Below are 23,808 nucleotides of genomic sequence, written 5' to 3'. Positions count from 1 at the left end.
TTGTATAAAACTTAGTTGTGCCGCTTTTTATCAATATACAGGTATATTTAACATAATTATGAGCTCAAAAGCCCTTTTCGGGGTGTTCTGTTGTATGGGGGCTAAATGAAATAATGGACCGATTTTAACCATTTTCAATAGGCTTCGTCCTTGCGCCAAATTTCATCCAATTTTTTTGAAAATTGCGACCTATACCTTGCGCATAAGGTTTACATATATGGACAGCCAGCCAGACGGACAGACGTACATAGCTTAATCGACTCAGAAAACTATTCTAAGTCGATTGGAGTTTCACTGTCCCCTCCACATGCTCTATATTCGTATGAGTCCGCACGTCCAATTTTGTATAGATGTGCTCGTAATCCAGTGTGTCCACTCAAAGTCCTATCTACCGATAAGCCTTACGTCCTTGCTACTTAAAACCTTGGAACGGATAATCGATGGCATGGCTAAAAAAAGTATATTAGCGACCTTAAATATATAAAACATGCTTATGTAAAGGGACGGTGGAAACCGCGTTAAATGAAGTTGACCACTATAAAGGTGAATCCTTCGGTAGCAAACCATTAGGTGTCATTTTATCTTTACTTTGGATAACCTAACCGAAAAAGGGCATAGACCTGTCTGCTATGCAGATGATATCTCAATACTTCTAAGAGGAAAGAGCTCAATCGGGATGCCCGAATGTTGAACCGGCGAAGACTGAAATTAATTTTTTCACAAGAAATACAAACCATGTTTTTTGGGCAAGGATATACTGTTGACCGAAAGATGATAGGGCGCTATGTAGGAGAACCAAAGCCCGAAATGGGGTCTTCTTCCTACTGTAAAACATTGACTTTATAAAAGTCTGATTATACAAATTCTAACTTATGCTTTAATAATCTGGTAGACTTCTTTAGACAAAAAGTGTAATATCAAACTACTACCGTGGACGACATCCATGCGGTAACCTGAAACCGCGGCATTGAAGGCGTCTCTATGAATGTCATTCAAAGTTGCAGTATATGAATTACGATCTAAAGGATCCTGCACATATGTTCGTATGTTATCCTCGACTACACGAAGTAATAACATGCCTCGAGAGAGCACCATACTGTGTAATGTTGACCGACACCTTCGGTGAGTTCCCAGGAGAAACTCTTTGGTCTTTTTGTTTCTTGAGAGGGAGGACATGCGTTTTTTCGTGTAGAGATTAGTTGCATGCAGCCGTGCAGGGTAGAATTTTGACAGCTTTGAATATTTCTTCACTGGGTATTATTCAGCGAGCTTCATAATTGACCACTGACCGGCCAATTGTTTTATAGTGCAAGTGCTGCCGGCTAGCGTCTTTTCCTTCTGGGTGCTCCATAAAAAACTGTGCAGGGTCGGAAATGTTGGTGTATGCAAACTTAATCGCGACCCTGTCATCCTTCTTCATGGGTTAGAGAGATATCTTACTATAGACCACAACTGTAGACCGCTTGTCCTTATTTACCAACCTTCTGGTTTAGCTGCACATATATTCGTATGTTATCCTCGTATACACGAAGTTCTAACATGCCTCGAGAGAGCACCATACTGTGTAATGTTGACCGACACCTTCGGTGAGTTCCCAGGAGAAACTCGTTGGTCATTTTATTTCTTGAGAGGGAGGACATAGCAAGTGCTGCCGGCTAGCGTCTTTTCCTTATGAGTGCTCAATAAAAAACTGTGCAGGGTCGGTAATGGTGGTGTATACAAACTTAATCGCGACCCTGTCATCCTTCTTCATGGGTTAGAGAGATATCTTGCTATAGACCACAACTGTAGACCGCATGTCCTTATTTACCAACCTTCTGGTTTAGCTGGACCATATGTGGTTCATCAGTGTTGGTACTTCGGATGTCATTGCGCTCATCTGCTAGTCGACCTGCAGGAATAAAATGTGCTAACAGTAAAAGTTTTACGGAATTTGTGCATGCTTGATGTACATTGGTAGGAGCTGGAAGATCATTGAAGATGCGATCAGTGAAATCTCTGAATATGAGCCAGTCTGTTTTCTTTAGGCTAATATAATTTCGGTGTTCAGAGACAATAAAATCGCTGGGTCGACCCAGACGATTATGGCTAAATAGTATAAAGCTAGTGAAGCCACTACTCTCCAGGTTGTGTAGTATATCAGACCACGAAGGGCTCTATATTGTTATGTCTGGGGCCTGTTACCCATAATATGCTTAAGGGCATCATCACTGAAGGTGCAGAAGGCGGATTCGACATTTTATTTCGACACACCGGTCTAGAGCTGATGATGAAGTCCCCAAGGACCAGACGCATACCGCCATCTAAGTAATAAGGTTCTAGTATCGGACAACTGGCAGAACGTAGACATTATAGAGCTCTGGAACGTTTTCCCTCGATCTAACTGCAAAGCATGCATTCAGTAATATTTTACATATCAAGGGACTATATGCAGTAGTCTCTTTATTAAACACAATTTTTCAGGAGAACAAATATAATTTCGCTAGTTCGTGAAGACCTTTATTAATTTTTGTGGGATGTGAAATTGCTTGCGGAAAGTGCTATAGATATGATCTAATAAAAATGATGGATATGATCTAATAAAATTTTTCATCAGCTTAGACCAAGGTCTTAACATTATGCGACGTATTATAAAGCGACAACGATGAAATGGCACGATGGTATCTGAGTGTAAGCGATTGAGGCATTTAACCAGGTCGACATCAGCATCAAGACTACAAGTTGTTGTGGCAGTTAATCTGAGAATAAAATGACTGCGAACAAATTTCTGCTTTTGGAGTAAAATATCCTTTGGGCGTTAGTTGACGTACTCGTAAAAACTTGTTGCATTTGGTGGTGCCATTGGAAGCGACAACGAGAAGGCACTTCTAGCCTTTCTTAAGGAGTTATCAAATATCAGCTTTGGCTTATTTTGCCTACAGAGAAACTCAATGAGCCGAGTCCTGTTCGGAAATACATCACTGCATCTGTTGAGCAGCAGTTCGTTAAAATCTTATTCATCAGTTTATTTGCAGCCGCGCAAACTAATCAGGTGAAGTGCAGTGATGCATTTCTCGAGTTTTTTTTAACATTTATTAACCACTTTAAAATCATATTAACAAATATTTTTTACATTTTAATTGTTTCTTAATTACAATTTGTAATTAAGAATTGCATTTATTTATTATTTCTTTTATTTTCGGGCTTTTACTCTTTGTTGCTTTATTGTTGTTATTTATATATAAAATATATTAAAATTTAGTTTGTTCTTTTATCAATAAGAAGTTGTGGTTGATTTTGTTGTTTTATTGATTTTAGTATTTTTTCGGTTTTTATTTATTTATTTATTTTGTTTATGATCTATTTATGTATTTACTTCATATTATATACTATAAAATATGTATGCATATGTGTTGTATTGAATGGTTTTAAATAAAATTGAAAAAAATTAATTGTTTGTTGTATTTATGTGTTGGTGTTGTTGTGTAAACATTGCTATTTGTATAATTTCCATGGGGCTCTTAAGTTTGTGTTTTACTTCTTTCCCCACTGTTTGAAATTTCTTTATTCTCATAATTCTCATAGAAGCAGATTAAATAAAAACATGAAAAAATTGCATTTTAAGTTTTACATAATTTTAAAATTAATATTAATAGATCGATAAAGATGGAGGTATTTAGAAATATAAAAAACAAATGAAAATACAAAAAAAAAATAAATTGTAAACGTTTCTAATGAATGCATTTTGTAAAAGAACTAGTTCAGTTTTATAACCAAAGATAGATAAGATTAAAACATTTTCTTTTTCGTTTTTTCTACATTATACATAAAAAATTAAGCTTAATTTCATGTTTTTTTTTTTTTTTTTGTAATGTGGTATTTCTTTTGTTTAGAATTTTGTTTATTTATTGATGTTTCTTTTGCATTTTATTTAATTGTATATATTTTGTTTTATTCTTATTCATCATCATCAACAGCAGCAGTTTTCCCGTGATCGTAATTATAAGTTGTTGTTTGGATTTTTTGGTGTTAAAAATGTTTGTAGTATGTATTTTAGTTGTTGCGTCCAGTCGGTGTTGTTATTGTTGCAGAAGTTCCATCACTATATTCGATAAGTCGATCCATCGCAGATGTTCCGGAGTACTTGCTAGGAGTACTGAATTAATTATTAGTTGTTCTTGTTGTAGTTGTAGTAATAGTAAAAAGTGATAAATGATATTTTGCTGAGTGTTATTACAAATCAGCCGACACTTGATTTTCCACATGATTATCAGAAGCATCCTTGCCTGTAGAGGTGTTTGTTGAAACTGCTGCTTCCTCTAAATTATCACGAAATAGACGAGCATATTTAAAACGTTTATGACAGGTTTCTTTGTAGTTTTGCACCGCATTTTCACAATTTCCAAAAATACCATCGCGCAGCGATTCGTATATTTTTGTCGCTTCCTAAAAGATTAAAAAATAAAAATATTGAATAATTTTAAGTAAAGGCTTGTACACCATTTCCATATTTCTCGCATTGCAAAAAAAAAACTGTCGGAAAATTTAAAATCATCTCGTCTCAAACAGAATGAATACATGGAATTATAATAAATTTTAATGTTTACAGTTTAAAAATAACCCGGATCACAATATTAAAAATTGTTAGACTATTATATTTTAATTTTATCTCGACTTATCAATTCTCTGTGATGTTTTCATAAAAAACTGAATTTTAGAAGATATCAAATTAAACCTATCCCTCTTTTAGAAGATAGATTCGTTCCAGAAAAAAATACAAATCGAAAAACACAATTTTAAAAACGTGTAAATTTAACATCAATACATGCAATTAGCGTCTCAATTTAGTGTTTTAGTAAAATTAATCGTATAATCGAAAACTTCGTTTAACACGACAAAAAAATCTGATTAAATCGAAATCATATAAAAAAGGGATGTCTATACCAAATTTGAAAAAAAAAAATAAAAACTTACATCCAGTTTAAGTTTTTCTACATCAAAAGAGGTAATTAACTTAATTGCCGCCTCCTGGTTACTGGCATCCAAATCGTACATAATACGTGCTGCTTCGTATAAATGCGCTATGGAAGAGTTGTTCTTCGCAATGAACTCATCGTTCAATTGTTTAACACTCTTAGTACCTATCAGTTCTTTAATGGCTTTGTCCACGACCGTCTTAACGCTTGCATTCAAATCCTTCGTCAACGTTGGCAGTACCTGCATCAAGCGAGTTAAACAACGATGTACCTCGGGATGCTCAGCATCGATGGCACGGGCGCGTTTAATCGATTGAATCATGAGAAGAATTTTGCTCTTGCGTGAATAGACTTCGAAAGCCAACAAATGCGTGTCAATACGTTCTTTGGCTAATTGCTGGAGAGGCTTCAAAAATTCTATAGCCTTTTCCAGGGGATCAGTGGGCCGTTCCAATTTCTCGGGTATTAATTCATCCAATTGAGGGGCTTCGGGATCCGCTTCCTGATTGGCTTGTTGTTTCGATTTCTGATGTTGCTCACGTTTAATTTGTGCTTGAGCTGCTTGTTGGCTTTCGAGTTCGGCTTTCTTTTTGGCTTTACGTTGCTTGCTGCGAAGTTTTTTTAGTTCCGAAGGTGGTAGATTTTCTACAAGAGAAATAAGAGCTAAATGTAAACAAGGTCAACGAGTATGAGATGGGAATAAAGAATACTTACCAATATCATTTTCCTCAATAGTTTCCTCAGACTTCTGAGGTTTGTCGTATAGTCTGATGTAAACCTAGAAGATTAATAACAAAATTGTAATTAATACATGTTAATTAGATATGCAAATTGTATATAATATATTTCATTACCTCTATGGCACACTTGGCCGCCTTATAGTAGAATGGATGACGTCTCAACACATCCTCCAAACGCAACAGACCCACATAGGCACGCATTGTCATTTTACGCATACAGTACGTATGAAAATCGAATTGATCTTCAATAATCTCCGCAAAATGTCTATCAACTTCATGACATTTCTTCAAAGCCTCACCCCAACGCTCCATGCGCTGATAGGCCAAAGCACACTCTGTTTGGAACCACATACATTGCATTTCGTTGAGGTTTTCCATGGGTGACACACCTTCACGAGTGAACTTCCCACAAATCTCTTCGGCTTCCTTAATCAAATTTGCGCGCAACATGTACTTGGCACACTTCGAGTTTATGTACCTATCGGCTGTATCCATGCTCTGAGCTTCGTCCAACCACATGTAGGCTTCCACGGGATCACCAGCATGCTTGTAAATGCGACCCTTAGCAATAAATAATTCAATTAGGGTTGGTGTGTGCTCGATGGCGGCATTAATGTATTCCAATGCCTTATCTGTCTCACGCTTGTAGTCATAGTGCTGAGCTAGGAACAAGAGCGTCCAAACGACCGCTGAGGCTGGTTCCACGGGTAGATTGTTGTCGGCATCTTCACGCGAGAAATGACCAGAACGCGTTAGATTTTCATAATACTGCAATATGAGTTTCTCCACAACTGCCGCCTTGTCCGGTTGCGAATGCAATGAACGAACATTGACAAAGAGTGGCGGAACTCCTTTGCGTAGACCACGTCTCAAATAGTCGTCCAATACTTGGCGGAATGCATCACCAGTAGCCACATCCAAAGGCAAGCGGCGTGGACACATTGCGCGAGGATAAGTCTCTTGCAATTTTTTGAAAGCTAACAATTTATTATCGACATCTTCGATTTGTTTGGCCAAGAAGTATTGTCCATAATAAAGAGTATTTTCTGGGTTGCGACGTATAAGTTCTTTAAAAATTGGCACAGCCTTAGGTTGTTGGCCCAATTTAATGTACAAATCGCCCATACTTTCTTGAACGGCCAATTTATCGACCATTTGACTTTCGTATTTAATCAAATGATCCAAGGCTTCCTGATATTTACCGGCCTCGACTAATATTTGATTTTGATAAAGTAACAACTCAGAATGGCGGTAGTCATTGGGTTCCTGCAAGGAAATATGTTCACATAATAGTAAAAACATTTGTAAATGTCAAATCATCTAAATACTTACCACTGACGTTTGCGATTGATTGAAAGCATCCAATATACTATTGGCCATTTCCAAATCGCCTAACAAATGATAACTCATAGCAAAACCGATCCAAGATGCATGCTGAGATGGACGCAATTTGAATAAATGATGTCTAGTCTCTTTATAACCCTCTAAATCTCTCATTTGTATTTGCAACAGTGACAAATCCTTCAAAATTTGCAAATTATCCTTTTCCCATTTCAAGGCATTTCTATAACACTTAATGGCTTCATCGTATTTTTTATCACTACGCTGTAGTAGACCATACACATGCCAGCATACATGCGATCTCAAATCGTTACGCAATCCCAAGCGCACATATTTATAGGCTTCTTCGCGACGTCCCAAACCATTGAGAGTTAAACCTTTCATGGCCAATGTTTCACCATGTTCGGTATACTTTGGATTCGAAAGTATTTGTTTGGCTAATTTAAGACCATTCTTGTATTGTTTCATTTCATAACATTTCTAAAAAAAATAAATTATATTAAAAAAACATTTTATTAATTAATAACATAAGTTATATAGGAAATAACACAAATATTGGCATGTATAAATGTATATATTTGCTTTAAAATAACTTTGTTTTTTGGAGCAATTTGGATAAATGGAAAACTGTTCATTAAATATTATAAATAAAATCGTCGATTTTTCTTTCAATCCCATCAATTTCATTGAGTTCCTAAGCATGTAAATTTAATGTCAGCTAAATATGTAAATAATAACTCTAAATAAAAATAAAAAACTAAATAAATTTCAGTATTTGACTTTTAAACTTTATTGCTATATGAAACTCATGTCCACTAATAGGTAGACATTACACTAATTTGAGTGCATTATGAAACTCATGTCCACTAATAGGTTAAGATATTTGTCATTGTTAAATTCTGCGGAGTTAAGTCCGTAATTGTTCCAAGTCGCCCATTAGTGGTTCTCTTCCGAACATCGTTTAATTTCAAACCGACCAGTGTGAAAAATTGTCTTACTCGCTTATTTGTCTCCATGCTTCACATGATAATAGAAGCTAATACATGAATACATCGTATTCCATGATGATCTATGTTCTGAAACTTATTTTAGACTTGCTACACACAATTTGATCGTTGGTATTTTAGTTTCGGTATAGGCGAATACAACTTGTTTTTGTAAAACATATATTCAAAATTCCTTAATAGTATCGTAATCGAACAAAAATTTGATTTTTGGTTCAAACAATCTACTTTAAAATGGTAGTTGATCGAAAAAATCTTCCCTTGTATTTCTCTTTTATGTTTACGCGATCTATAAGAAACCCACAAATATTATCTTCGTCTTTCTTGGAAAAATCTTTTTTAGTTCGCATTGCAAGGTGGTGGAACGTTTTACCCTATTATTTACGCACTTTCCCCCAATCTAATAATGTTTTTAAACTAAAACTGTTACAATTTTTTAATTCTGGAATTTATTTTTTTCCATAATTACTATTTAAAGGAATCGGTTGCTGCGTGGACCATTTTTATCTCAAAGTGAAGGTTAAATTGATATGAGAATCTGAATATTCTATAGAAGGGACTTAATATAAGTATTTCTATTTTGAATTTAAATTTGTATTTAAGTATGTAGATTTGTATATTTTATTTATATATAATAGTATTTATATATTTTTATATGATCGCAGGCGTTATTTACTGTGTAATATCAATATTTTGGCCTTTGTAGGCTTTGTATTACAAATAAATGAAATAAATAAATAAAAATCGATTATTAATTTTTTGAAAGGGCCTTATATGGGAGCTTCGAAAATTGTTGGACTAATCATTACAAAACTAAACAATTGCAAGAGACCCAATTCAAAAGGAATATTTAAAAATAAATTTTTATAGCCAAATGTATTAAACAGGTTACTTGATTAAAAGATAGAAAGGAAAATTATTTTTAGTCGTTACAAACATAAAACCACAATCGCTGTGTAGTCTATTTAAATAACTATCCTAGATGTTTCTTACAAAGGCTGCTCTTATTATTGGCCCAATCTATATATATAAAAGAGTAGCGTTACTGACTGACAGATTCATCATCGCACAGCCCAAACGGCTGAACCTAGAATCATGAAATTTTGACAGTAGATGTGTTTTTGGTTATGTAGATCCACTAAGGAGGGATTTTTGAAAATTTGTACATTTACGCGTAAAAAGGGGGAAAAACGGGTAAAACAGGTTTTCTTAATTATCTTACACAATATTAGTGATATAAGTAAAATTCTAAATGCACCTGTATCTACTCTTAAAATGAGCAGATGGCTGTCTGGTACTTTTATGAAATTCGTACTTTTAAGCTGTAAAAATGTGTAACAAAGGTGATTTGTTTTTTGGCCCCTTATAACTTTTGAACTAATTAACATAATAAAATTTTTATAAATATTTTGTATACATCTCCCAAAATTATGAGACACCTGTTTCGCACTTTTTTAAAATTCAGTCCTTTTTGGGTGTAAAAGGGAGAAAACTGTATTTTTTGTACTTTTTTTAGAACATTAAGAAAACTTTTTCGGTTTATTGAATTATTCCTATTAAATTACGGACTAACTCTGTAATATTTATTGTAATAAAATTTTTGCTATTTCACTGGGGAAAAAAGTAACAAAAAGGAAAAAAACGGGAAATTTAATTTTATTCAAACTCATTGTGCCAATTTTTATAAAATTTGAAAAAGTAGTTTATTTACTCACACAAAATAAGCTGTTGGTATATTATTTTGGAATTCGAGTACTAAGTCTATAGTACTAAGTACTATATAGGACCAAATTCGAGTAAATTGTTTGGCACTTTTTGAAAGCACTATTTTTCTGGAACAAATGAGAAATATATATATCACAGTAAGTTTTATCTGTGATATATAGATTTAAATATGGAACATTTTGTAAACTTAATTCTCGAAAAAGTATATTTCTAAGCCAAAAGGGGAAAAATTGTATTCTTTATTAGTACTTTCCACTTAGGTAAATTTTATTCCACTTTTGGTACTTTTTCTTTCTTCAAATGATTCTCTTTGTATGTTCTTTAATATGAACTCATTGAATAAGATTCTTTAAGAGAGAACTTTTTAGTACTTCTTATCTCATAAATGGTACTTTTTAAATTTTGTAAAATATTCAACCTAGGAACATTAATTTTAACATACATGGCCTTGACTGAATAATATTCTGTAAGTGGGAACTATTTGGTACTTTTCTATTCTTCAAATGGTACCTTTTAGATTCTTTATAATGGTTAACCGGAACACACGGTCCTTATTAAATGAGAATTTATTGAGAGAGATTTTTGTACTTTTTCGTTTTTCCGATGGTACTTTTTGATATTTTTACGACATTGAACATAGATATTGAAAATAAAATTTAAAATGTAGGGACCTTAGTGAATGAGAATCTACTGAAAGGAACTTTTGGTACTTTTTCATTCATTAAAATTATTTTTTTTTTTTTTTGAATTGTATATAATATTGAACACAGAAACATAAAATTTTTGATTAAATGATAATCTATTGGAGGTATTTTATAGTACATTTTTCAAATAGTACTTTCGAAATTTTCCATATTGTGGAAGCTAAATGAATAAAACTAAAAATACAAGCTTCTAACTGAATGCGAATTTAATCACGTATTATTGAACTTATAAAACTGAAACATTAAAAAAATGTTTAATCAATTTTAATTTTCTATAAAAGTAAACAAAATTTTGTATGTATTTAATTTAAGTAAGGGTAGCGAAGCACCCAGGGTATGCTAGTACTACATGTTATAATGCTAATGCTCTTATTTTTAATCAAAATTAAAAAAAAATTAGTTAAGTGCATATGTAAAAAAAAAAACAAAACTAGTAAAATTTATTGTTTTTTATATTTCTTCGTTGAGTTTTTACACCATACACTATAATAGTGGGAAGAGTATACGCGTCTGTGCCGATGTTTGTAACAAATTCGGAAATTTATAAAATTAAGAATTAATATTTTTAAAGTCATCCGAATTCTTACGGGATTTTTTCTGAAAGAATATCGCTCTTATTGAATTAAAAAAGTTTCATAAAAATGTCTAGTCTTTTTAGAAATTTTGTAAAAGATTTCATGTTAACTGACATTTTTTGAAGCGTCTATCCATAATTAATCCATGCATCCTATTCCTTCTGAAAATTGAATTACACATACATACTCTAAGCTGATGTAGGTTACTTTATAATCGGCCAAGCTCCAGCAAACTTTCCTACTTGTTTTAGTCATTAAAAGATTCATGACATCTTTTTGCATCTTTAGCAATATGCACCTGTTTGTTTCTTGACAACATTCGTCTTGATTTGAATTTCTATAAATAGAACATTGTAGATTTAAAGCAAGTTTTACTGGCTTCTTTGCCTGTATAGCGTTTACTAAACTAGAGATAAGTAATGGATTATCGGCAATATTCTTCGCAAAAGAAATAAAAAACGAGAACAATTGTAACAACTGGTAATAAGTAATAAAGAATGGCTATAATATCTAAGTATTAGGGAATCTATATTTACTTATATTTAATAGGCACCCTTATAACTAAAACATTTATTTTTTTTTACATCTTCTAAATCATTAACAAGTAGATTTTAAAATACATGTCATAAAGTGTACATTTTTACCCACCAGCTTTTCTATACCACAACGTTTTTATTAATTTTGTCCTTATTATAGGTACATTTGGAATATACATATATCACCATAATCTTCATTATCGTTAACATCAATAACAAATAAAAATGTATATAAATATGATTTGTATATTGATATGTAGTATACATTCGTGTTTGTACAATGTTTAAGTAATTTTTGGTTTCACTATTGGGGGCCAAGTTAGGTAGCACCCTCAACTTTGAGGTTATGTTGAAATGAATTTGCAAATAAATCACTATTTGTTAAAATCGAAAATAAATAACAAAAACTGATTTTCCTATTAACAGCAGCTTATTTTATAGAAATAAATTAATTTTTTGCTTCATTTTCGATGGTATCTACCGCAGAAAATTAATATTTCAAAAGTTAATCTTACAAAACAAAATATTTGCTATATGTATGTAGAGAGGTACGAATATTGGGCACATATACAAGGTATGGGGTACGTGTGTTTAATTTTGAGATATTTTATCATTTAATAAAATAATTTACCATTAATTTCCTAAAGAGCGCACTCTCTTTGGGAGGCAGTGGATTGCTGGAAGGCATTTTGTTCTTTTTTCCTGGTCTATTTATTGATAATCTTTTGCTGCTTTTTTCACAAACACCGGTTACACTGCTGACTGCTGTGACTACTGCGAACGTTGGTTGTATTATAAAGCACGCTTTTATTTGATGTGTTTGACCACCACCACTTTGTTAATTTCTTTAAAAATATATTTGCGATTATTAATAGCTAGTGTGCACTCCTGTTTTAATAGCGTAAGAATTTTCCGCTGGATTTCTTATATTTTTTCACTATATATTTCAATATTTTTTTCTTTATATCTATTGTACCGTGGAAACCACGAGCAAATCGAGGTTTCCTCAAAGTTGGAAAATGATTGAAAAACGAATCACACAAAATACACACACATACAATGAAAAACACCTCTAAAATTAACCAATACCAACGACGGAAAATATGCACATGCACGAATGACGAGAGAAACGTCAAAATGCAAAAATATATATTTGACATTTAAACGAAAAACAATACACAACTGAACAGTAATTAAATATTTTTATATAAAATGTATTTAGTCAAAGTAGTGAATGTACAAATTAATTAATTCAATTAATGATACATATCTGCATATTTTGTGTACCATTCCACTAATTATTAAAAACAGAAATAAATTAACATTTAATATTTTACGTTAACCAACACTGAAAACCAATCAGCTGTTTGATAAAACTAACCTCAATTTTATTTCTTATTGTTTTTGAAATTTTAACTAGGAACAGCAAAAACAGAATAGTTTCAAGGAGCAAAATGAATTCTTTGACCCGTGTTGGAAGTTTTGTCAGCCAATCCATACAATTTGCCGGATGCGGTGTAAGTTCTCATTTATAATTTAAAAATGTTAATTTAATTTTACACTGACAAACTTACAGTTCCAACAAGTTCGTACCAAATATGCCGATTGGAAAATGATTAGGGATGTTAAACGCCGTAAATGTGTAGCTGAAAATGCCAAGGATCGCTTACGTGTTAATGCCCTACGTAAAAATGATATACTTCCTGCCGAATTGAGAGAAGTAGCTGATGCTGAAATAGCCGCCTTTCCCAGAGATTCTTGTTTAGTTCGTGTGCGCGAACGTTGTGCCCTTACGTCACGTTCCCGCGGTGTTGTTCACAAATACCGTTTGAGTCGTATTGTCTGGCGTCATCTAGCTGACTACAATAAATTGTCGGGCGTCCAAAGAGCAATGTGGTAGAGAGGGAAGGAATCATACACAACTTGTTTGTTAAAATTAAATTTATTTTAAAATAAACTATAGTTTAAACATAGAAGAGTAGAAGAATAAAATCAAGAAAATCTAATTTAATGGCAACTGCTTTTCAAGTTCTTTTAAATTATAACAATTGTGTGTAGCAGCCAAGGTGCGTTGGTAAGAGTCCATTAACATTTTTGGATGGCGTTTGCCCAACACAATTATTGTATCTGTAAGAGAAAAATAGATTATTAGTAGAGTTTCGTAAAATATTTTTTTTATCTGAAATCAAAATTTCTCTTAAATGATGCATATTGATTTCGAAATTTTAAAAATATCATTTTATAGTTTTTAAAACAGAAGAATGTTCACCAATAATACAATATGAAAAATGTACAACTAATATTAGAAAAATATAGTGCCTCCCTTTTAACTAGTAAAGCTAATACAACAAAATGTTCAGCACATCAATACACATAGTTTGAAAGGAATTCCTAAAAGTATTTAGCATATACTAATATTTTATTTACTTTTAATGGCCGCCTGTAGACGTTCTTCTGGAGTATCGTAATGTAAAAATAATAAATCGAAACAATTTTCAACAAAGGACAACCAAACTTCACTTTCATAGCAGTTGCTTTTATTATTTTCACTGTCTCCATTACCACTGCTCTTGTCCTGTTCAGTACATTTTAGTTGCGGAACTACTGAAGCTGCTAATATACGTATTCCAGCCGAAGGATCGTCTAAACGCTGTAAACAAGCTACAAATGAAAACAAGTTGTATAAGAAATTCTTAACAATTCATGTTTAAACTAACCATAAGCAATAGGTTTTAAATGTTCAATATCAACCTCACCAAAATTGTATAGAGATTTTAAGGCATAGTGCCGTGTAGAAACACATTGATCTTCCAAGAGTGCTGGGAAGTATTTAGCAAAATGTGGTAAAACATGTGTGGCCTCTTCTGCTGCACCTTGTGACAGAGAACATAATGTTGCGGTAGCTAAAGAACGCATTGCTTCGGCATTTGCTCCGACTTTCCAAATAAGATGAGGTTCCACTACTGATAGCACAAACTCCTTTAGAAGTTCGCAACTTTCTGTTAGAGATCTACGCATCGTCTTGTTCCAATCTAACATTGCAATGGATACAGCACTTAATATTTTCACTTTTGACTCGTCGGCACAATGTTCAAATACTACATTGATCTTTTGTTGCAATTGTTTTAAATATGTTTGACGAAATTTTGCCAGTTTTATTAGTCCATATAAAAGTAAAATAGGTTCACTCAAAGCATCTAGCTGTGCATCAATGTCTTGAACTGACTCTAAGGCGTAGATAAAGAATTGTTCGTGCAAATCATCTAAATTGCACTTACGGCATTCGGAAATGTTATCTAATATGTTCAAAGCTTTAGTTTGCAATTCCTCAGAGTTTGTTTGTTCAGATTCGAAAGATAAAGACATTATTTTAATTGTAGCGCAATAACAATTTTTATACAAATCAATAGTATCCTTCTGCTCACTATCTGCACTTTTACATTTCTCTAATATTGTATCAACCATTTTTAAGACATACAACTGGAAATTACATTTTAAAGTTTGAGAAAATTCCGGTTGTACGAGCATTTTAGATAAACGCAAATTATGCTCAAATTTTACACCCAAAGCTGGAGTATACATGTAATAAAAACACTTTAAAAAACCTTCTTTGGCATTTCTTTCTAAACCATCGAAGCCATGTTCATACCAATCATCATAATTTAAAAGGCGGCCCATTAAGTCAGACACTTTGAAGGCTTCTTCCACCACTGTTGGCTCAGCATCTCTCGTCGCTCTAGCAACATCTTCATAAATCTCAAAGAATTTAGCCGTCATAGATCTTTCGGCATGCAGAACAAATTGATACAATAATTTTAGTGAATGTAAACGAACATTTTCTTTCCAATCTGTCGATTCTCTCATTATTAATTTTAATAGACGTAGTGAACGCTGAACTATACCACGACAACCGATTGTTGGACGCTTTATATTTGGTGGATAGTTTGGGGGTATTATATCGGCTATTTCCTGTTTGCTCAACTCTGTCTCGTTTTCATCATAATATTGTTTACCACATTTTTCCCACAATGGCAAAATGTATGATTGTACTTCAGGTGAATCATCTTTTAAACTAAAAGTGGAAAATAAAGAAAATGTTTTAGGTCTGAGTATTTTAATAATTAATTTGTGTTCAGACTCATCTTAATTAATTTTTCTGTCAAAAATTTGTGAAATTTCTTTTTAAACACCTCTCATACGATTTTATAATGTCCTCAGGGATGAGTCTTAAAAATTCTCTAATTTTGAGATTATCGCAAAAAGCGAAATAATATCAAAGTCCACTAAAATTAATTTTAAGGAATTTTTTTGAGACCCATTTCAAAAAACTCTGGATTTTAAATTGCTGATAGAGAACTGCAATGTATTTTTTCCGCCTGTCCGTTGAAATCACAATACGGCCAAACTTAAACTTTCTGTGTCGAAAAAGTGAATTTTGAGTTTTAACCTCTCAGAGTTTAAACATTTTTTAAACCATTATATATATCATGAATTCCAGGAAAGAACACAGAAAAACTGACAATTTTTGACCTCATGTCTTTCAATTTCCTTCATATTATCAATATATGTTCTTTATGTAGAATATAAAACTCTGTTTTTTATTTTGAAAAATTTGAAGAAACGCCATTTTTGTGGCGGTTTTAATTTGTTCGAAAACTACAAAAAATTAAAAAGGTATAAAACTTTGAATATTCATATCTTTGAGAGTTTATATCGGATTTTGTTGATTTAAAACACAATCTAATACTATGGCTGTGCTCTTTCATTCTAATATAATTTTTATATTAAAAAGTTTAAGATAGTGCATTTTTTTATGGAAATGCACTTTTTGAATGCATTTTTGAAATCGTTCTCCCTGTTTAAAATTTTTAATCGATTATTTGAAGCTCTTTATGCAAAATATAAAAATATTTTTTTGTGACGTTCAGTATATCTAATTTTTAAGATTTTTTAAAATGTTTTATATTGGGAAATTTTTAAATATTATTGATATATTATGCATCAAAAATGCATTTACCTTAAAAAATATTTTTTTGAAATGCATTTTGATGAAAGTGTATATTAGTGGTAATCGAGTTTTAAATTCTGTAAATGCATAAAATATCAATAAAATTGAAAAATTTCCTAATATAGAACATTTTAAAAAATCGAAAATATTTTGCATAAAAAGATTCATAATAGATTAAAGCACTTTTAAAAAATTTTAAACAGAGAGAACGATTTCAAAAATGCATTCAAAAAGTGCATTTCCATAAAAAATGCACTATCTTAAACTTTTTAATATAAAAATTATATTAGAATGAAAGAGCACAGCCATAGTATTAGATTGTGTTTTAAATCAACGAAATCCGATATAAACTCTCAAAGACATGAACCTTTAAAGTTTTATACCTTTTTGATTTTTTGTAGTTTTAGAACAAATTAAAATCGCAATAAAACTCGCGTTTTTTGGATTTTTTAAGAATTTAATTTTGATATGTCTTATATGTCTAATAGAGTATGTGTTTACAAAAAAATTAAAGAAATCTGAAGACCATTTCTCATGGAATTCATTATATGCTATATACATTTTTCTTCATAAACCGTATTTTGACATTACATATACAATTAGCTGCACCCCAATGAAATTAAAAAACATAGAAACCAGTTAACTAATAGAACTCAGTTTTTCGGAAGAAACTCCCAAAGTATAAGATTTTAATACATATATCAATATGTGTCGATATGTAAATTTTTTCCAACAACTTCTGAACTGATTGTCGTATTAAATACAAATTTTGAGTGTTAATAAATTAAAAAATTTCTTAGTATACTTATAACCATAGAGAAACGCACTTATAACGTTATAGTTTCGAGGCGTCGATATATAAAATAATTTATGTAACGCTATAACTATGTATGTATGTATATATATTATTAATACCTTTCTTATACACTTACCAACATAAAACCAATGGAATAAGTCTTTCAAAGTACGAATAACGATCACGTAATTCCAATAACAAACGTACGCCTAACTCACCACATTCTCTCCTTACCAGAGGCATAGAATCCATCAGAAGTGGTGATACTTCCATAATCAAACTTGACAAAGCATCACCACTGGCATCTATATGTAAGGCGACAAAACCCAATGCATTAACAGCCGCAATACGAGACTGAGAGTGCTTGTGATTTAACATTCCATAGAGAGCTTTAGCCAAACGTTCCGAAAACGGCTTAAATGCACAACTATCTGCCGATGCAGCTAATACAGCAACACATGTGCAGGCCTCTTTCTGAACAGCTGGATATGGGTCATTTAAAGCTTTTACAATAATACGAACAATGTCTTCATAACAATCCTGCAGACTGTCTTTATTGCCGGTCGCTATAAAACGATTTTCTACTTTTAACAATTGCTGTATAAAGACCAAACGAATTTCTTCACTTTCCTCAAGAGTTTCATGCTGACCCATGCGCTCCACCAAAGTAGAAACAATATTAACTAAATGGAAATCATTTGGTGGCAAACGCTCGAAAAACATGTTGACAGTTTGTACGGCCTGATCGCGTACACTCTCAAAGCGATCGCTGTAGCATTTCAGCAAGTGCAAATAGGTTTCATCGAATAATTGCAGTATCTCTGAATCGGCAGTATCTTTCGCATCCAAACACTTTTGTTGCAAAAATCCCAATGTAGAGATTTTGGCTCTACGGTCTTGCAACTGCAATTTTTCACAAATTTCAATAAGGTTTAAACTCATTTTTTCCATGAGGTTTTTAGTTGATATTTATTTTTCCAGAATGTCAGGGAAATTGTTTAATTTCACAAACAAATGCAAAATTTTTTAACAATAACAAGTTGCTTGGTGACATTGTTTACTTCGATTCAAAGTTTATTATTCAAAATGACTACACAAGTCCAGCTGATTATTTTTTCAAATGTAGAAATTACAAAAAACAAGAGGCATGTTACATGTTCTACATGTGTACTTTGACATCGTGGTAACTAACATCCAATTTGTGTACCTACACACACCGTAAATTAATACACTTTGATTTCAAAAGATAACACAGTATTAACACTTGAGCGATTTTGAATAAACAAAAAAGTATTAATTTATTCTTAAAATGTTTTAGAATAGAGGTAGAATGTTAAATATTTGACGTAAAAGCGAAACCACCCTATAAGAACAGTGACAGTCATTTGACCGGTCAATTGACTGTCACTACTGAGAATATACCCATCATTGCGTAGAACAAAGCTCCCATCACTTTCTTAAGGGCAATATGTAAAAAGTGATGGAAACATTTGTGTACATGTGATGTTGCATCACCCTCGCACTTATGAATTCTATCAACTTTAAAACATATATTTGAGCTGCTCACTCTTTTGTTGTTTATTAATCATGGATGATATAAATATTAGTCATGATTGACTAATCATGCTTGATGAATATATCCATCACAGTTAACAAATAAAAAAATGATGCATTAATCGGTCATTGTTGACTAATCACACTTGATGAATATATCCGTCAAATCTGACGGCTATATCAATTTATAATAAAACAAAATTTATTGATATTTTAATATATATATATATATATATTGTTAATTTTATTAATACAGTAATCATATACATAAATTACCAGTCTTTTCACCATTTTACATATCTCGCAGAATCTTAAGTCCTCTGATGCTCCTATTAATTTGTGGAAATAAGTTGTCTGTAAAGAAATGCATAAGTATTCATAAATTCATAAATATCGAAATATAAAAATCATAAGTACTTATTTATGTTACCATTGATTGATTAAACTCCGAATTGTTTATCTTCTGCTCCACTTCCTGCACTTTTTTAAAATTTAGTTTATAATAATTCTCTTTATTTTTAATAATTTAAAGACTTTGTAATTTTTTTATTTCTTCGCTTCTTGATCTTTGGCTTTCGCAGAAACCAAAGTATATTAATAATTAATTTACTTTGGCAGAAACTATTAATTTGTAACGACGAAAAATACAACTCTGTAGGTTAGGTTAGGTAAGAAGGGCAGCCACTCAATCAAACATGAGTGGCTCACTTGGGTCCACCTAGTTGTGGTCCCGTTGTGTTACCCTAGTGGTCGTAGGAGTTCAATTGATTTTCACTCTCTACTTCCAGTTTTAAACCAACCAGTTTGATTTACAAAGTTTAGGATATTCTTTAGACATATCCCAGATAGCTCATCCAGACAAGATAAAGCAGAAAGGCCGAAACATTGTTCTCTGCTTTCATTGAATGATGGGCAGTTACAGAGAAGGTGAGGTATTGTTTCCTCTTCCTCCTCATTGTTACAACTTCTACAGTAGTCGTTATATTCGAGACCCATTCTTCTGGCGTGATTGCCAATAGTACAGTGTCCCGTTATGACTGATACCAGCACTCTTATCTGTTCCCTGCGAAAGCTTAATAGTAAGCTTGACCTGGGAGCATCGTATAGAGGCCAAATTGACCTCGAATTGAGACAGGTGGTTTCACTGAACCATCTGATTTGCTCCCGTGATCAGGATTGCAATATTTCGTAAGGTACGTTCGATGGCTGCACAATGAGAAGCGTTTTCCAATGCCTGCCACCATACAATAACACCATAGAATAGTATGGGCTTAACAACCGCTTTGAAGATCCAGTTGATACCTTTAGGGTTGACGCCCCAGTTTGAACCAACTGCCCTCTTGCAGGTGTAAATAGCTATATTTGCCTTTTTTATCCTGTTTTGGATGTTCATATTCCAGGATAGTCTACTGTCAAGGATTACTCCAAGGTATTTCGCATGATCAGTGAGATTGAGTCTTATTCCGTTTAACTTTGGAGGCATAAAGTTTTCAATCTTATACTTCCTTGTAAAAAGAACAAGTTCAGTTTTCAGTGGATTTACACTGAGGCCACAGGTAACACTCCACTTGCTAAGCAAGTTAAGAGCAGATTCCATGCAGTTTGATATAGTATCTAGGAATTTGCCAGATACCACTACCGCGACATCATCAGCATAAGCGACAGTCTTAATTCTCCTTTTATCCAGTTCATTTAGTAAGGAGTTCATAGCCACATTCCAGAGAAGGGGAGAAAGGACTCCCCCCTGTGGTGTGCCACGACTAGCAAGTCTTGAGACATTGACTCCGCCCATCGTTGCACTTATGACCCTGTTACTCAGAAGTTTTTTAATAAGCTGCTGAGTTTGATGATCAACCCCTAGTCCATCAAGTGCGTCTATAATGGCATAGGGTTCGACATTGTTAAAGGCACCTTCGATGTCAAGGAAGGCAACAAGAGAGTACTCCTTATTCGCTAGTGAGCTTTCTACATGTCCCACTAGCGAGTGTAGAGCCGTTTCCACAGACTTGCCTTTGGTATAGGCATGTTGTGATTTGGAGATCAATTCCGTGGGGATGGTTAATCTCAGGTGTACATCAATGACTCTTTCAAGAGTCTTGAGAAGAAAAGACGCAAGACTGATTGGTCTATAGTCTTTTGGTTTGGTATGTGATGTCTTTCCCCCTTTAGGAATAAAGACCACATTATATCTCATCCACATAGGAGGGATGTATAGCAACCTTAGGCATGCTTTATAGATCGATAGCAGCCATGGAGTGACGAGATCTTCATTCTTCTGAAGATCCGCAGGTATAATACCATCTGGACCCGGAGATTTGTATGGGTCGAAACTGTTAAGCGCCCATTGGATTCTCTCTCTATTAATGACTATAGAGCTAGTATCAGGCGCTAAATGAACCGGGTCTACCGTCTCCTCATTAAGAGGTTGACATCCCGGAAAATGAGTGTCCAGCAGCACTTCCAAGGATTCTCTGCAGGACATAGTCCAGTTGCCACAGGGCTTTGGATATAGCTCGGGACAACATGTGAGGTAGACAGAATCTTGCGAAGTCGGTTGGTCTCGGAGGAACCTTCAACGTTCGTGCAGAAGTCCCTCCACGCCTTCCTCTTCGCATTTCTAGTCAAGTTTTTGAAACGATTCACTGAGGTCTTATAGGGTATCCAGTTATTGGTCCTTTTTGCCTCGTTGAACAGTTTACGGCATACTTTTCTAGCATTTGCTATTTCAGTGTTCCACCATGAGGGTTTGGATTTTCCTCTCTTGATGGAGGGTTTACAGGCAGTTGTGGTCGCCATACGGAAAGCATCCGTTAGGGTGTGAACTGCTGCGTTAATGTCCTCAGTACTTTCTAGAGTAGGGAGCGAAATAAGAGACGAGGAAAGCAGGTTATGTTGAACTTTCCAATTCGTCTTCCTTCTATTAAGAATACTATTCATATTCCCTTTTATATTACCAATCATAAAGTCTATATATCGATGGTCTGACAAAGAACAGTCGTTAGATACGGTCCAATGCGTGATACATACGCGGTGCTTAGCACTCACGAGCGTTATGTCTAGTACCTCTCTTCTGTTAGATACAATAAAAGTGGGTTCTGAACCCCTATTTACTACTTCCAAATTTCTACTAATAATGAAATTGAAAAGTTGCTCACCTCTTGTGTTAGTGTCGCTGCTACCCCAAATACTGTGGTGCGAGTTAGCGTCAGCACATATGATGACAGGGATATTGTGCATATTCGCCTTATCTACCAATCTACGGACATTGTTATTGGGAGGACAATCCCCGTGATCATGGGCCATATAACTAGAAACCAGCCATGTGGTAGTGCCGCCATGTTCTAGTGCGGCTGCGACCGTATCTTCATCACTGAAATCAGATAAGATGAAGATGTGAAGAGAGCTTTTGGCCAGAATACAGGACCTTACTTTACCTGAACTTTTAACATACAGGATTTTATAGTCCTTATGTTGTAGTCCGCAAACCCGATCCTGATGGATCCATGGTTCTTGGACCATTATTAGCTCCTCCCCTCTCTGCGCCACTCGGAGGAGCAATGCAGCTGATGCTGCTTTAGAGTGGTGTAGATTGATTTGAATCAATCTCACCATCTCCTGGGGTAACAACATCGACGTTGGCGATCTCCTGGGATAGCCCCAGAAGGTCGTCATCGTCGACCTCATCATCCTTCCGAGTGGAGAGTTTGCTCATCAATTCAGAGACTGACTGAGCATCATCTTTCTCGGAGGGATCAGAGGTTGTGTTGCTAACCGTGCCTTCTATTGACTGCACGGTCACCTCATCATCTACCTCCACCTTCGGAGAGGGATCGCCCTTGGAATCGCTACGATAAACGTGGAGGAAGATCGTTCCGAAGCCGTAATAGACCTTCCCCTTTGTTTCTCGCAGCGGTTCCAAGGATTCCTTGTTCAGGACTACGATCACATGTCTTGAAGGTCCGTCAGCCTCTGAAACCCTTACAACTTTCCAGTCATTAGTTGGAAGCTGAGGGTTGCAGCACTTTAGGATCTCCAAGATCTCTTCGGGAGTGGAGGGTTCTGACGGTATTTTGGCGATGGATCGAGGCCTGCGTGGTATCTCCTCAGGAGTCACCACATCAAGCTTAGATCCACCCCATACCTCACCCAATAGCGAAATGGCAGACTTGAGCAGCAATGCTGAGCGTTCGTCTGCACAAGTCATTAATTTAACGTGACCCTGGAACCATCCAGCGTCATCGCATTGAGGAGGAGTACCTGGGTTCTCTTTGAGAACTTGCCAGAACACTCCCATTAGCTTTTGCTTCACCACATCCCAATTAGACTGGGATATGGATCCGTCAACATCGCTTCGGTCAATGACGGCCCGAACGAGGCTGTCTTTAGCAACCTCACTGAAGGAGCGCGTCATTGACTTCTGCGTTTGTTTTGGACGTTTCGTCCCTAATTGCTGGCTTGCAGAAGCTGCTTCCTCCTCTGAACGTTGCCGTTTAGGCGCCGCTTCCGTTTTCACTTCGGCGGGAGGAGAAGCATTGTCGTTACCAGCGATCTGGGTCTTGGCCCATTGGAGGGAAGCTGATTGCTCCGTGGTGAGTTCTCCGGGTGGTTTGGACCCGAGTAGCTCGATAATCCTAAAGGCGGAACGCCTCGTAGTTGCCGCCCGCTTGGAGGGTTTTTTGTGCCGAGTCGATTGTTGATTGCCGGACTTGGCAGGGGGTGGTACATCCCCAGGACAGGAGGATACCGTCACTGAACCTGGAGGTACAATTGGCACTTGGGAAGCTGGTGTAAGAGACGACTTAGCCGACCCCTTATCATCAGTACCCGAAGCAGGGTTTTTAACCGTCTTGGCGGTTTGGGCTGCAGCAGC

General features: G+C 34.6%; 3 protein-coding genes across 3 annotated transcripts; 1 reads left to right on the top strand and 2 right to left on the bottom strand.

The window, feature by feature from the left end:
• Positions 1 to 3,477: 3,477 nt before the first annotated feature.
• Positions 3,478 to 12,656, bottom strand: LOC119616527 (N-alpha-acetyltransferase 15, NatA auxiliary subunit). Its single transcript, XM_037972930.1, has 6 exons — positions 12,212 to 12,656; positions 7,028 to 7,516; positions 5,810 to 6,961; positions 5,670 to 5,733; positions 4,954 to 5,600; positions 3,478 to 4,425 (listed from the first exon to the last, which is right to left on the bottom strand). The coding sequence occupies exons 1-6, from the start codon at positions 12,266 to 12,268 to the stop codon at positions 4,213 to 4,215; spliced, it is 2,622 nt and encodes an 873-aa protein (XP_037828858.1). The 5' UTR covers positions 12,269 to 12,656; the 3' UTR covers positions 3,478 to 4,212.
• Positions 12,657 to 12,816: 160 nt separating this feature from the next.
• On the top strand, positions 12,817 to 13,597 carry LOC119599621 (28S ribosomal protein S14, mitochondrial). The gene is made up of 2 exons (XM_037949479.1): positions 12,817 to 13,097; positions 13,157 to 13,597. Exons 1-2 carry the CDS (start codon positions 13,035 to 13,037, stop codon positions 13,478 to 13,480), a joined length of 387 nt encoding a protein of 128 aa, XP_037805407.1. The 5' UTR covers positions 12,817 to 13,034; the 3' UTR covers positions 13,481 to 13,597.
• On the bottom strand, positions 13,557 to 18,514 carry LOC119599614 (dynein assembly factor 5, axonemal). Its single transcript, XM_037949467.1, has 4 exons — positions 17,521 to 18,514; positions 14,298 to 15,652; positions 14,008 to 14,241; positions 13,557 to 13,707 (listed from the first exon to the last, which is right to left on the bottom strand). The coding sequence occupies exons 1-4, from the start codon at positions 18,333 to 18,335 to the stop codon at positions 13,583 to 13,585; spliced, it is 2,529 nt and encodes an 842-aa protein (XP_037805395.1). The 5' UTR covers positions 18,336 to 18,514; the 3' UTR covers positions 13,557 to 13,582.
• Between the last annotated feature and the right edge of the window lie 5,294 nt (positions 18,515 to 23,808).

This window comes from Lucilia sericata, unplaced genomic scaffold (assembly GCF_015586225.1).
Source record: "Lucilia sericata isolate MDLA Ls3-8-SP2 unplaced genomic scaffold, ASM1558622v1 Contig000003F_arrow, whole genome shotgun sequence".
Lineage (NCBI taxonomy): Eukaryota > Metazoa > Arthropoda > Insecta > Diptera > Calliphoridae > Lucilia > Lucilia sericata.
The sequence above is the reverse complement of the archived record's forward strand: the minus strand, read 5'-3'. Positions and strand labels throughout refer to the sequence as shown.